Raw genomic sequence first — 11,861 nt, 5'->3', positions numbered from 1 at the left:
AGTGGGGAGTCTGCTTCTCCCTCTCCCTCTGCTGCTCCCCCTGCTTGTGCGTGCTCTCTCTCTCTCTCTCTCTCTCTCTCTCAAATAAATAAATAAAATCTTAAAAAAAAAAAAGTGAGAAGACAACAAGATCTACCAATCTTAAGGAAGTCTCCTTGGGGAAGTGAAAATTGAGTTGGCGTAAATAAGGGGCAAAATTTGATGATCCGGAGGTGAAGGGGTGTAAAAAAAAAATTAAGGGAAGACTGAAAAATGGGTCAGTAGAAGCTCAGAGCTGAGGACAGGGGCTACTCTCACCGCCCCAGGGGAACCAGAAGAGAGATCAGAGGCCAGTGGGAGGGGCCTGTGCCTCGGGGCCCAAGGAGCTCAGGGAAGCTAGGAGCTTGGGCAGAGCCTTTAAGTGGCTGACCAACCATTATTAAAAAAAACACATTCTGGCCTGGCCTTCAGCAAATCATTTCTCCGGGCCCTGATCCCCCTGTTCCCTCACCCTTGAGGGTGAAGGGAGACTGCATACGGAGCCCCTGCCCTGAGCTCGAATGCATGCTTAGCAAACGTCAGTTCACTGGTAAAGAAGGATTTGGTTGTGAATGACCCAGTCTTAGGTGCTGCTCAGATTTATCCAAAGTCAAAGAAAGGCTGAGGAGTATTTCGGATCCTTAACTATTAGGACCTAAAGGAACCGCAGTGGTCACCTGTCACCTCCTAGGTCAGAAAGCACTATACTTTGTACTTGTATCTTTTGTTTAGTGAACACCTACTATGTGCTGGGCCCTATGCTAGACACCAAGAAAAGAGATATTTTTAAAAAGAGGAGCCTGGATGGTTCAGGCGGTTAAGCATCTGTCTTTGGCTCAGGTCATGATCCCAGGGTCCTGGGATGGAGCCCTGCATTGGGCTCCCTGCTCAGTGGGGTGTCTGCTTCTCGTTCTCCCTCTGCCCCTCCCCTTCAATTGTGCACATGTGCGCATGCACTCTCTCTCTCTCTCTCCCAGGTAAAGAAATAAGACCCTTAAAAAAAAAAACCCACATGAACAGATAAAATCCCTTTCTCCTTCAGGTAAAAGAGAGGAGCCTTGGAGAAGTGGTCTGATCCCTTAATGTCTAGATGCTAAAATATATGCCCATGGTGGTGAGTGACTGGCCCATGGCCACACAGCATGGCAGGGTGGGTCAAGACCAGACCTTCTTCTCCAGTGTTCAATCCTCATCCCTCTAAGCCTGGGGCCAAGCTGCATCTACGAGGTCTCCACCTCTACGCAGACTCCTGTACAGCTCGTGGCTGTGCAGCCTTAGGCAAAGCATGCTACCTGCCTGAGCGTCAGTCTTGCCATATGCAATACGCAACCAGGAATGATGCCCCACGTCACACGGTTGCCACAAGGCTAAAGCCACAGTAACATGCACAAAAATAATTTGTTCTCTGGAGACTGTGTGTTGTGCAAGCAGTTCCTGCTCCTTCTCAGGTCACCAGTTCTTTCTCTAGGACAAGGCAGCTTTCCGTAACCACATTGGGTGTTTCTTCTTCACTCAGCAGGCATTTATTGGGTACCTCCTACATGCTCCACTTTTAGTGGCTACTGAAGATCTCTGGGACGTAACCCTGACAGCCAAGGGCTCACCCTGGTGAGGGAACAGGACAAATGGAGGAAAGGTGAACATTTGCCACCAGGATCAAGTGGGTGGCAGCCAGTCTGCAGTCCTGAGGGAAGCCACAGGGAAGATGACACTTGAGTCAACCATGGAGACTAGTTGTGCCGAGGAGGGGTTGGCAGGGAGGGCGAAGGCATCCCCAGAAGGCTTCCTGGCAAAGACACCAAAGAGGAACAGGGTGGCAGAGGGACTGGGGGGTGGCCAGCCCATAGAAGTGCTGGCTCTCCTGCCTGCCTCCTGGCTCTTGGGGCCAGTGGAAAGAACAGTTAGGAGGAGAGGAAGGTTCTAGGGGAGGTGCCCCCCAGCCCCACTGGACCTGGAGCCAGACTTCTAGGTACTGGTTCCCTAATCATTTCTGAACAAGCTGGAAGCTGCCATTTTAGGGCTCTCCACCAAAACATGTTGCATCCTCGGGTGAGGCCTGGGGTGAAGGGCAGTGCTGCGTTACGTTAGCCAGCGGGACTGCGGAAGTCAGGAAAACAAGAAGGAGGCAGAGGGGACCAGGAACACGTCAGAGGACCCCAAAAGAGGAAGTAGCCCAGTCTCGGTTCCGCTCCCGAGGATGGGAAATACCCTCTGTTCTCCCAGCCCTCGGCAGCTGTCCCCATGCCCTTACCTGAAGCCACCAAACCTGGGGCAGGACCACATGGGCCCTGGGTCTCGTCCTTCCACGGTTCCCCAAAGTCACTGAGTCCTGAGTGTATTCAGGGACCTGGGGCAGCCCCGGACGGGGCATCATGACGCCTGTGGGTTAAGGAATGGGGCCCAGCGAAATCCGAAATCTGAGGAAGGATGTCAATCCCCCTCCTCCCTGCTCTCCCAATAAAGACTTCAGGAAAAGGAGGGACCAAAAGCCAGGAGGGGCTCAGCCCCACCGCCATCAACTCATGGATAGAAATTCTGGAGCCCAGATGAAGACCTCCAAATTCAGAAATCCGGTTTATTAAGTCATTGCTGGGCTAGGCTAGGAGAGTGGCCCCCCAGTCCTGGTAGGAAGTGAGGGGTAGGGACTGGTAAGGCTCCTCTCCCCTCCCCTCCTCTCTCCCCCCCTCCTCCCCTCACCTCTCCTCTTTCCCTCTCCTCTTTCCCCTCCTCTCCCCTCCTCTCCCCTCCCCTCTCCTCCTCTCCTCCCCCCCTTTCTCTCCCCTCCCCTCCTCTCCTGTCTCCTCTCCTCCCCTCCTCCCTCCTCCACAATCGGCTAGGGACGCCTGGGTGGCTCAGCAGTTGAGCCCCTGCCTTTGGCTCAGGGCGTGATCCTGGAGTCCCAGGATTGAGTCCCACATTGGGCTCCCTGCATGGAGCCTGCTTCTCCCTCTGCCTGTGTCTCTGCCTCTCTCTCTCTCTCTCTCTCTCTCTCTCTCTCTCTGTGTGTGTGTGTGTGTGTGTGTGTGTGTGTCTCATGAATAAATAAATAAAATCTTTAAAAAAAAAATAGAATCCAAAGCAAGAAAGAAACCAGGCCCCCAGGAAGTGAGGATAGAAAGACAAATAATATGACTTCTCTCCTCCTTGTTTCTCACTGTCCTGGGCTCCCCAGGACATGTCTTGTTGGCCTGGGTGTAGTTCTGCCTGCAGTTTCAGCAGCAGCTGGGCTCCTGTCTGGCCTTGCTCCATCCACAGCTGCCCCCGGGAGCACAGCCTCTCTGGATAGAAGGACTCTGCATTAAGGGCCTCCTGAGACAACATCCAGGTGTGGACGCCACCTTGGGTCCAGTAGGGCAAACCAGAGGAAAAAATGGTGATTCACAAGGCAAACAGTGTTGGTGTCCACCAATCTACACTTGGTTTGTGATTTCCCTTGTGCATTAGCTGGGTTGGTTGTTGTTTTTTTTTTTTTTAAGATTTTATTTATTCATTCATGAAAAATACACACACACAGAGAGAGTGAGATTGAGAGAGAGAGAGAAGCAGAGACACAGGTAGAGGGAGAAGCAGGCTCCATGCAGGGAGCCTGACGTGGGACTCGATCCAGGGTCTCCAGGATCACGCCCTGGGCTGAAGGCAGACGCTCAACTGCTGAGCCACCAGGGCTGCCCTTGGTTGGGGTTTTTTGTTGTTGTTGTTTTTAGCCTGGCCTGGGTTCCTCCCCGACTCCCACTGTTTCTGGTCCACCCTTCCTGTCACAGGGCAAGCCTGGCACAGGAAACACACGACACAGGGAGATCGAGATCTCCACCCCCAACCCATGCCCACCCATTGCGGGAGCCCAGAAAATAAGATCATGCTTCTAGACTGTTTTAAGAACTGCTCTCCAAATGGTTTGGGCAGCACTGAGCCTCAGCAGCAGAACCAGGTGGTAGACAGGAATGTGGGAAGGTTGAAAGTACCAGAATGAAGCACGGAGTGCAACAGGGAAGAGCAAACACCAAGAGCAGCCTTCAGCTCTTGGGGAAAGTTGGCTTCTGGTAGGAAGGTTAAAAACAGCATCTGGAATCACTCCCACTCCCACATGACTTTGCCTATTGAAGATATGACTGGTTTTCCAGCCTCTGGAGTCTGTCCTTTGAGGGGAAGTGTCTAGGGGATGCCTCGTGGAGAGCTCCCCTCTGGGTCTGCAGGCCTTGCCCACACCGGGCTGAGCCAGGATGGCTTGGCTCTCCAGGACACCTGGAACCCTTCCCCAGGCCCAGGGGTCCCCTGGGAACCAGTCTCTACTCCTGAGCAATGGCTACTTTCTTTGTTTGGAGGAGAAAGCCATTTCCACTCTACCGGACTCTGTCCAGAGTCCAGACCCTTCCTGGGGGTCCTCCCACTGCAGGCCTGCAGTGCACCCAGAGTGACTCCTCACTGTCCACAACAAGGGACCAGGCCAGGCCTTGAAGGCCCTGGGGGATAAAGGCAGCCCGGGAGCCTGGGAGGGGCAGGTGCCTGTACCAGGAGCTGCCTCCTGCAGAAAAAGCAAAGGGAGGGCAACAAAGAGATGAGGCCTGGAAAGGATTCCTCTAAACCACTGCCTCCGGTAAGGCTTCTTCCAGGCCAGAGGATCAGCTCAGAGAGAAACTGGGGGTACATGAGGGATGGCTGGAGGGAGAAAATGGATGGAGGGGAGATGAGCTTGAAGGCAAGTGGAGGGAAGGTGTGAGCCAAGGGTCAGGTGGCCATGAAGCAGGGATCACTCCTGGGCTTTCAGTTCAGAAGTGACACCCTGGAGTGATCCTTCTTGGGCAGAGTAGCCATCTAGAACCTTCAACTCAGAGCAAAAGGTTGAGACAGAAAGCTCAACTCTAGAAGCTGCCATCTGATTAGAAATAGAACATCCCCAGGAAAGAAAGGCAGGATGTGGATTGGGTACACAGGCGAAAAGGAACAGTCTGCTACCAGCAGGTGGTGGGGACAGCATGACCCTGAGCCTTGGTACCTGAGATTACCTCCCACAGATCCACCCCCTAGAAGTGGTGGAGGATGAACTGAATGATCTCTTGGGTTCCACACAGTCCTCAATGCTAGACTTGGGTGTCTGCACTATCTGAGGACCTTATTAGAACATTAGATTTACTCAGGAGCTCACCAACCTTCCACTCACCTCTCTGGGGCTCCAGACGCTGACACTCCCCCATCAGACTAGCCTGTCAGAGAACTTCATGTAGCCACCATCTGAACTGCCGATGTGGCCACTGATGGTGAAGGGTGGACCCACCTCCAGCTCCTTCAGATTCCTGAAAAAAATGATCCAATCAGGTTTGGAGGCTGAGAACCTGACCTCTCCTTGGGACCCCATCTCCCTAGACCAGAGCATGGGAAGAACTTCCTGGCTGTGACTCCTTGACTGACTCATCTTCCAAGAACAGGAACTGGCCCATGTCTCAGGGCCAGACCAAGAGCAGGCCTGCTCTGTGGCAGAGATTTGACAAGATGGCTTACCACAGGGGGACTTTTTCACCCCCCTACTCCCTAAATCCCTGGTGGTCTCCATTTGCTCCTCTCTTTTGACACCACATTGTGTCTGAGATTATATTATTTGTAGTCAGGCCTGTGTCCACCACAGGCAGCGAAATGCCTAAAGATAGAGACTATGCTCATTGTACCCCCTAGAAACTAATATCACTACATCTGCAACAATTGATCCTTCCTGAATAAATGATGAGTAGATGATGAAGGAATGAATGAGTGGATGAATGAATGGATTTACCCCCCCTACCTGGGGGTAAATGTTAAGAGGTTCACCATCAGTAGGGTCTTACATAATCCTGTCCACATTCAAGTTTTTATTCATGGTTCTTTCTACGTAGACCCTGGCTCCTTCCTTTTCTCTTGTTTGCTCAAGGGGATGGGGAGGAACCAGAGCCAAGGAAGAGAAAGAGTGTATCTTGGCTCCAAACCTAACCCCACTCAGATCTGCCCTGAATCCACTCACCGGATCTGGTACAAGTTGAAGACAAAATTAGGCCCTAGAAAGACAATCAGAAAAGAGAGGATTAGTACCTCCAGGGAGGGAGACCTGCTCCTCACCCTTCTGGGAACATCTGGTGCTCCCTTACCCCATCTGGGAGGAGTTGGGTGGCTGGGCTGGACCTCAGGATGCTGTGGGAGGGTCCCATGTCCCTTCACTATCTGCCACCTGCCCGTACCCGGGTGTACCTCATCTTCCCAGACAGAACCACCAGCTTTTGAGAGGCAGATCCTATGCCTAGGCATCCTCCCATTAAGGGTACCAATGACCCTGGGAAAGAGGCAGTCCTAGCTTAGAGCCCAAAAGAAGCAGACCTGGGCTTGAACCCAGATTGTGCCACTCTCTAACCCTGCGTCTTCAGCCTTCCAGCTTCATCTATAACAAACAGAGACTAAGAATTCCAACCTTAAGTGGAATTTTAAAGAAAATAGTGTTAGGCTAAAGTACATTGGCACACAGTAGGTGCTCAAGAAACATTCATGGAGGAGGTTAACTGCAGGTCTGAGAAATGATCTCTACCTCCGGGGACCCCAGCATGTGCCGTCATCTCTCCGAGGGCCTATGGGAAGCACAGATATGGCTCAGAACTGGGAGCACCCCAGCAAATTCTGGGAGATTCCCAGGGAAGCTGAAGCTAGCTTGAGAGAGGACCCCAAGATCACAGTCAGGGGAAGAGATGCCCAAGGAGCCAGAGTGGGGGACACCTGCCTAGCCCACCACCCCTGGCTTCGAAGCCCACACACACCTTGGGGATGGACTCTTGTGGGCTCTGAGGGAAGAGAAAGAAACTTCAGGCCAGGAGGAGGAGCCCCCACTCCCTTGGTGAAGGCCTAGTACCCCAGCCCCACCCACTCAAGTGCTCCGTCACCCTCACTCAAGTCTTCAACAATGTCAGCCGCCACAGGAAATATTTTTGCATGATGCCATGCTGCAGAGTTTGCAGCCCCACCCGGCCTTGCCAACTGCTACAGGAGGGGGCAGGTGCACACTCACCCTCCCAGCAGTACCCACGCTGGTACCACTTGGCCAGGCTGTAGCCCAGGACCGACACGAGCAGCAGCGACAGCCCCACGCCGAGGATCAGGCCCAGGGTGCTGATGGAGTCCTCACCTGCAGAGACACACGGCCCCCTCAGTGGGTCGGTCACCCATGGTCCTCCCCCTGGCTCCGAGTCTCCCCCCATCCACTGCCATCAGAATGATGGCTCCCCTAGGAATCGCCATCTGAGTAGCTGCTTGAGCTAAGTCACACCAGGATAGCAAAACCCTGCATTTTTAAAGTCAGCTTGTTTCTCCAAAGTAACATTTTTTTTTTTACTTTCCTCATTTTTTTTATTGGAGTTCAATTTGCCAACACTTAGCATAACACTCAGTGCTCATCCTGTCATGTGCCCCCCCAGTGCCTGTCACCCAGTCACCCCCACCCCCAGCCCACCTCCCTTTTTACCACCCCTTGTTCGTTTCCCAGAGTTAGGAGTCTCTCGTGTTCTGTCTCCCTCACTGATATTTCCCACTCATTTTCTCTCCTTTCCCCTTTATTCCCTTTCACTATTTTTTATATTCCCCAAATGAATGAGACCATATAATGTTTGTCCTTCTCCGACTGACTTGCTTCACTCAGCATAATACCCTCCAGTTCCAGGCACATAGAAGCAAATGGTGGGTATTTGTCCTTTCTAATGGCTGAGGAATATTCCATTGTATACACAGACCACAGCTTCTTTATCCAGTCATCTGTCGATGGACACGGAGGCTCCTTCCACAGTTTGGCTATTGTGGACTTTGCTGCTATAACACTGGGGTGCAGGTGTCCTGCCGTTTCATTGCATCTGTATCTTTGGGGTAAATCTCCAGTAGTGCAATTGCTACAGGCCTTCTGCTTATTGGAAAAGGCACTTCTGTTTTTGGGAGGGAGCCCAGAAGGTCTGTCCTCAGCCTCACCTGTGGCCCCCAGAGCGGAGACCAGAAGATCCTCAGTACCCTTCCCGCAAAGCCCATGGATGGCGTGGCAGGGTGTTTACTTTTAAACTCCATTTGCTGCTTATACTTATCGCTTCTTCCTTTTTTGTGGTATGAGCTCTTAGCTAAATTTATATTTTATTTGTAAAGCCAAACTGAGGGAGAAAGGGAAGAAGGAGGGACGGGGTGGGCCAGAGATAGGAAGGAAAGGAGGGAAGTGGGAGAGAGGGGAGAGGGGAGGGGGAAGGAGGAAGGAGAGATGGGGGAGGGAAGGAGGGAGAGGAGGGGTTGGAGATTGGACTCCTCCAAGAAGATGAGATGGGCCTCAAGCACAAGCAGAGAGGGAAGCCAGCTTTGCAGAACGAGGCTACCAATGGGAGCAGCGTGGAGAGACCCACCTGGCAGGCCAGGGAAAGAAGAGGAGGGCCAGCCCCGCTCCTGCTGAATGAGCACCAGGAGTGTGAAAGAATCACCTGATCCTGGTCTTGGTGGCCTAGGGTCCTGAAGAGGCGGGGCTGTCTCAGGGGGCCAGGAGGCACAGTGGTTAAGCACAGCCTTTGGCACAGCAGGCTTGCTTCCAAAGCCCAGGCCCATCATTTGCAAAATGTGGGACCTGAGCAAATCCCTTCCCCTCGCTGGACTTCAGTTTGCTTTTATGGAAAATGAGCATGATAATAAAATACACGTAGAGTTGCCGGGATGACTGATGGAGGTGCGGCATAGACAGCACCCAGCAGACCGGGCATACACTAAGTTCACAAACATTAATTACAACATTGTTGTTGTCATTCTTATCATTACATGGCCTGGCTGCATTTTAAAAATATTTCACAATCTCCCCTGCCCAAGCCTTTCCTTCCCCCATGCCCCTTGGCCCTTCTTCCCATGGAAGCCTCCCAGCAAAGAAAAGGGGAAGGCTTTATCTTAGACCTCAAAAACCCAGGCCATCAGAAAAATTGAAAGGATTCACAACTTAGACAAAGAGATGAGCCAAAGCAAGATTGCCCTCCTCATCGTGCTAGAGGAGAATCCTCCAGCCTGGGGGACAGGAAGGGAAAAGGCGAAATTAAGAGAAGTGGGGGAGGGTGGTGGTGGAAAGCACTGGAAAACACTGAAAAGATATCAGTGGGTCCCAGAGAGAAAGTCCTTGTTCCATGATCCAAAACTGAGCCCTGGGGAGACAACAGAACCTGAAGGTAGAGTTGTGGGATCCGAGGATGAGCCCCAGGAAGACAAGAGCCACCCTGGCAGATGGACCCTTGGACAGTCTGGGAGAGTTGCTGTGCCCTCTCACGACACGGGAGCAGCCAAATGATTTCCATGTCCCCAGGAGAAGCAGGGAAGTCACCGAGAAAACTTCTAGACCAGAAGGTGCCATGCGGCTGGGATCTCAGGGACACCTCTGCAGCCCCCTGCAAGCTGATGCTTCAGAGTCCAGTCCACATGACAGCCACTGCCATGGGTGCCCATGTGAGCACATGGCATCAGGGACTATGCACGCTTCCCCCACTCCTTACATCTCCAAGAAATGGTGGTAATCCACTAATTACCCAGAGCCACTAATGGCATCTTCTCTGGGCCAGGCACTTGTTCTAGACACTTGTATCTCAGCAATAAATAAAACCTACATGTCCCTGTTCTCATGGAAATTATATTCCAGTGGAGGGAGACAGACAATAAAGTAAAGAAATAAATTACACAGTATCCTGGAAGGTGATGCATGGTGAGGGGAAAGAAAGAAAGCAGAGGAAGAGATGGAAAGCTCTGTGGGGATGAGGGTACAGTTTTAAATAAAGGAGGTGGGAATGGGCTCATGAAGAAGGTGACAGTTGAGGAGAAAGCCCCGCAGGAGCTGAAGGAAAGAACACGGCACGCAGACAGCTCCAGCAGAAACGTGCGGGGCAGAGGGGGCAGTGGGTCCAACGGAGGCAGGAGCGTGTGGGGCAGGTTCCAGGAATGTCAAGGAGGAGCCCCGAGTGATGGGCAGGGGATGAGCGGCAGGAGGTGGGTAACAGGAGCCGGACAGTATAGTGCCTCAGAGGCAATAAGGGGAGTTTGGGTTTTCCTGTGAGCAAGGTGGGGAATCACGAGAGGATTTTGAGCAGAGAAGTGATGTGATGCCTTGTATTAAAAGGGCACCCCACTGGCTACTGTGTTAAGAAGAGACATGGCAGGGGGGTGATGATGATGAAGGGCAGCCAGTCAGAAGGCTGTGGTGAAGCTCCAAGCAAGAGATGGTCACTGTGGAGAGCGGTGCAAGAAACTGGGAGGCCAAAGTCCAGGAGACCATCTGTGTGGGCCACAGAGTGCATGACAAGAACCCAAGAGCTTGAGACTTCACAAACAAGGGGGAGGGTCCCAGGAGTGGTGGATGACTCAGCAAGGCATGGTAGGAGTGTTTGTGGAAGCTGAGGTCTTAAAGGGTTTCATCAAAGAAAAGAACCACAAGGAAAGCACCAGCAGGGAAATCACACGCCTTCCGGAGACCCAGCTGGTGAGGGAAGGAGATGCACAGGCTCCATTGGCTACTATTTTGTCCCCGCCCCTGACGGTGCCTTCTGGCTGAGACAGCTCCCAGATACACGAATTACTCTATTTCACCTCTTTATCTTCATAGGACACTCTTTAATATTTTTTTAAAGATTTTATTTACTTTTTTAAAGATTTTATTTATTCACTTGAGAAAGAAGAGTGTGTAGGAGCAGAGGGAGAGGAAGGGAGGAAAGGGAGAGGGAGAGGAACAAGCAGACTCTCCTCTGAGCAGGGAGCCTGACAGGGGGCTCAATCCAGGACCCAAAGATGATGACTGTAGCTGAAAGCAGATGCTTGACCGTCTCAGCCACCCAGGTGCCCCAAGATTTTATTTATTTGAGAGGGAGAGAGCAGGGGAAGTAGCAGAGGGAGAGGGAGAGAATCTCAAGCAGACTCAGCACTGAGCACGGAGCCCAACACAGGGCTCAATCCCATGACCCCAAGATCACAACCTGAGCCAAAACCAAGAGTTGATGCTCGACCACTCAACTGACTGAGCCACCCAGTGCCCCATCTTTAACTAATATTCTTTACTTATTCTCCCTTTTGCATACCATTCCATTTTCCTTATAAAATATTTTATGCACACAGAAAGTACACAGAATAACATGATAAACATCCATGTGCCTACCACTAAGCTTCAAAGAGTTCAAAAATTCCACCATTACTGCTCGTTAACTTCAGCGTAGCCTTCTCCTACCTCTCCAAGTAACTGTTCTCTCAAAGTTGACGTTTAGCTTCCTTAGGCAGGTTTCTTTATACTATCTCATTTTTTCCCCATTATGTGTGTGTTTATATAATTGTCTTGCTTGTTTCCAAACTTCATGAAAATGAAGGTAGGATTACTTCTGCTACTGGCCAAGACAGAATAATGGGAGAACAGAATTACTCTCCCACCTTAAATAACTAGAAAACCAGACAAAAATAGGTAAAATAATGGAGAAAGGTCATGCAAGACGAGGATTCCCGAAAGGCGAGAATGAAACAAGGGGCGTTCTGCGACTGCCCAGCTTACTGCCTGGGGTGGGTTCCCAACTCCAAGTACAGGGACGTGAGACCCAAAGAGAGTCCCACAGTCCAGGTTGAGGAGAAAGATTCGGGCTCTGGGGGGCCAGGATAAGAACACCAGGAAGGAAGGCTGCACAAAGAGATTTCTAGAGATTTACAAAGGGATCCCCTGATGTCTCTGGCTGTGGTTTATCCTTTAAATTTGCTTACTTACAGCATCTTTTTGGGGCAGGATTTAAGTGTGTATTTTAAATTCATCCATAGTTGTCATCTTAAAACTCTTATTTAAGAAATCCATCCTGGGGCATCTGGGTGGCTCA

At 51.5% G+C, this 11,861-nt stretch overlaps 1 protein-coding gene across 1 annotated transcript in view; it reads right to left on the bottom strand.

Annotated features, from left to right (window-relative positions):
• Positions 1–5,172: 5,172 nt before the first annotated feature.
• The window catches only part of SMIM35 (small integral membrane protein 35), a 48,052-nt gene continuing 41,363 nt past the window's right edge, over positions 5,173–11,861 (bottom strand). The window contains exons 3-5 of the mRNA XM_041772998.1: positions 7,037–7,153; positions 6,008–6,041; positions 5,173–5,309 (exon numbers count right to left, since the gene is read on the bottom strand). Coding sequence (XP_041628932.1) covers positions 5,210–5,309; positions 6,008–6,041; positions 7,037–7,153 — 251 coding nt within the window. The 3' untranslated portion in view covers positions 5,173–5,209. The remainder of the gene's footprint in view (positions 5,310–6,007; positions 6,042–7,036; positions 7,154–11,861) is intronic.

This window comes from Vulpes lagopus, chromosome 10 (assembly GCF_018345385.1).
Source record: "Vulpes lagopus strain Blue_001 chromosome 10, ASM1834538v1, whole genome shotgun sequence".
Taxonomy (NCBI): domain Eukaryota; kingdom Metazoa; phylum Chordata; class Mammalia; order Carnivora; family Canidae; genus Vulpes; species Vulpes lagopus.
Note: the sequence above shows the minus strand (reverse complement) of the source record. Positions and strands in the feature narration are given on the sequence as shown.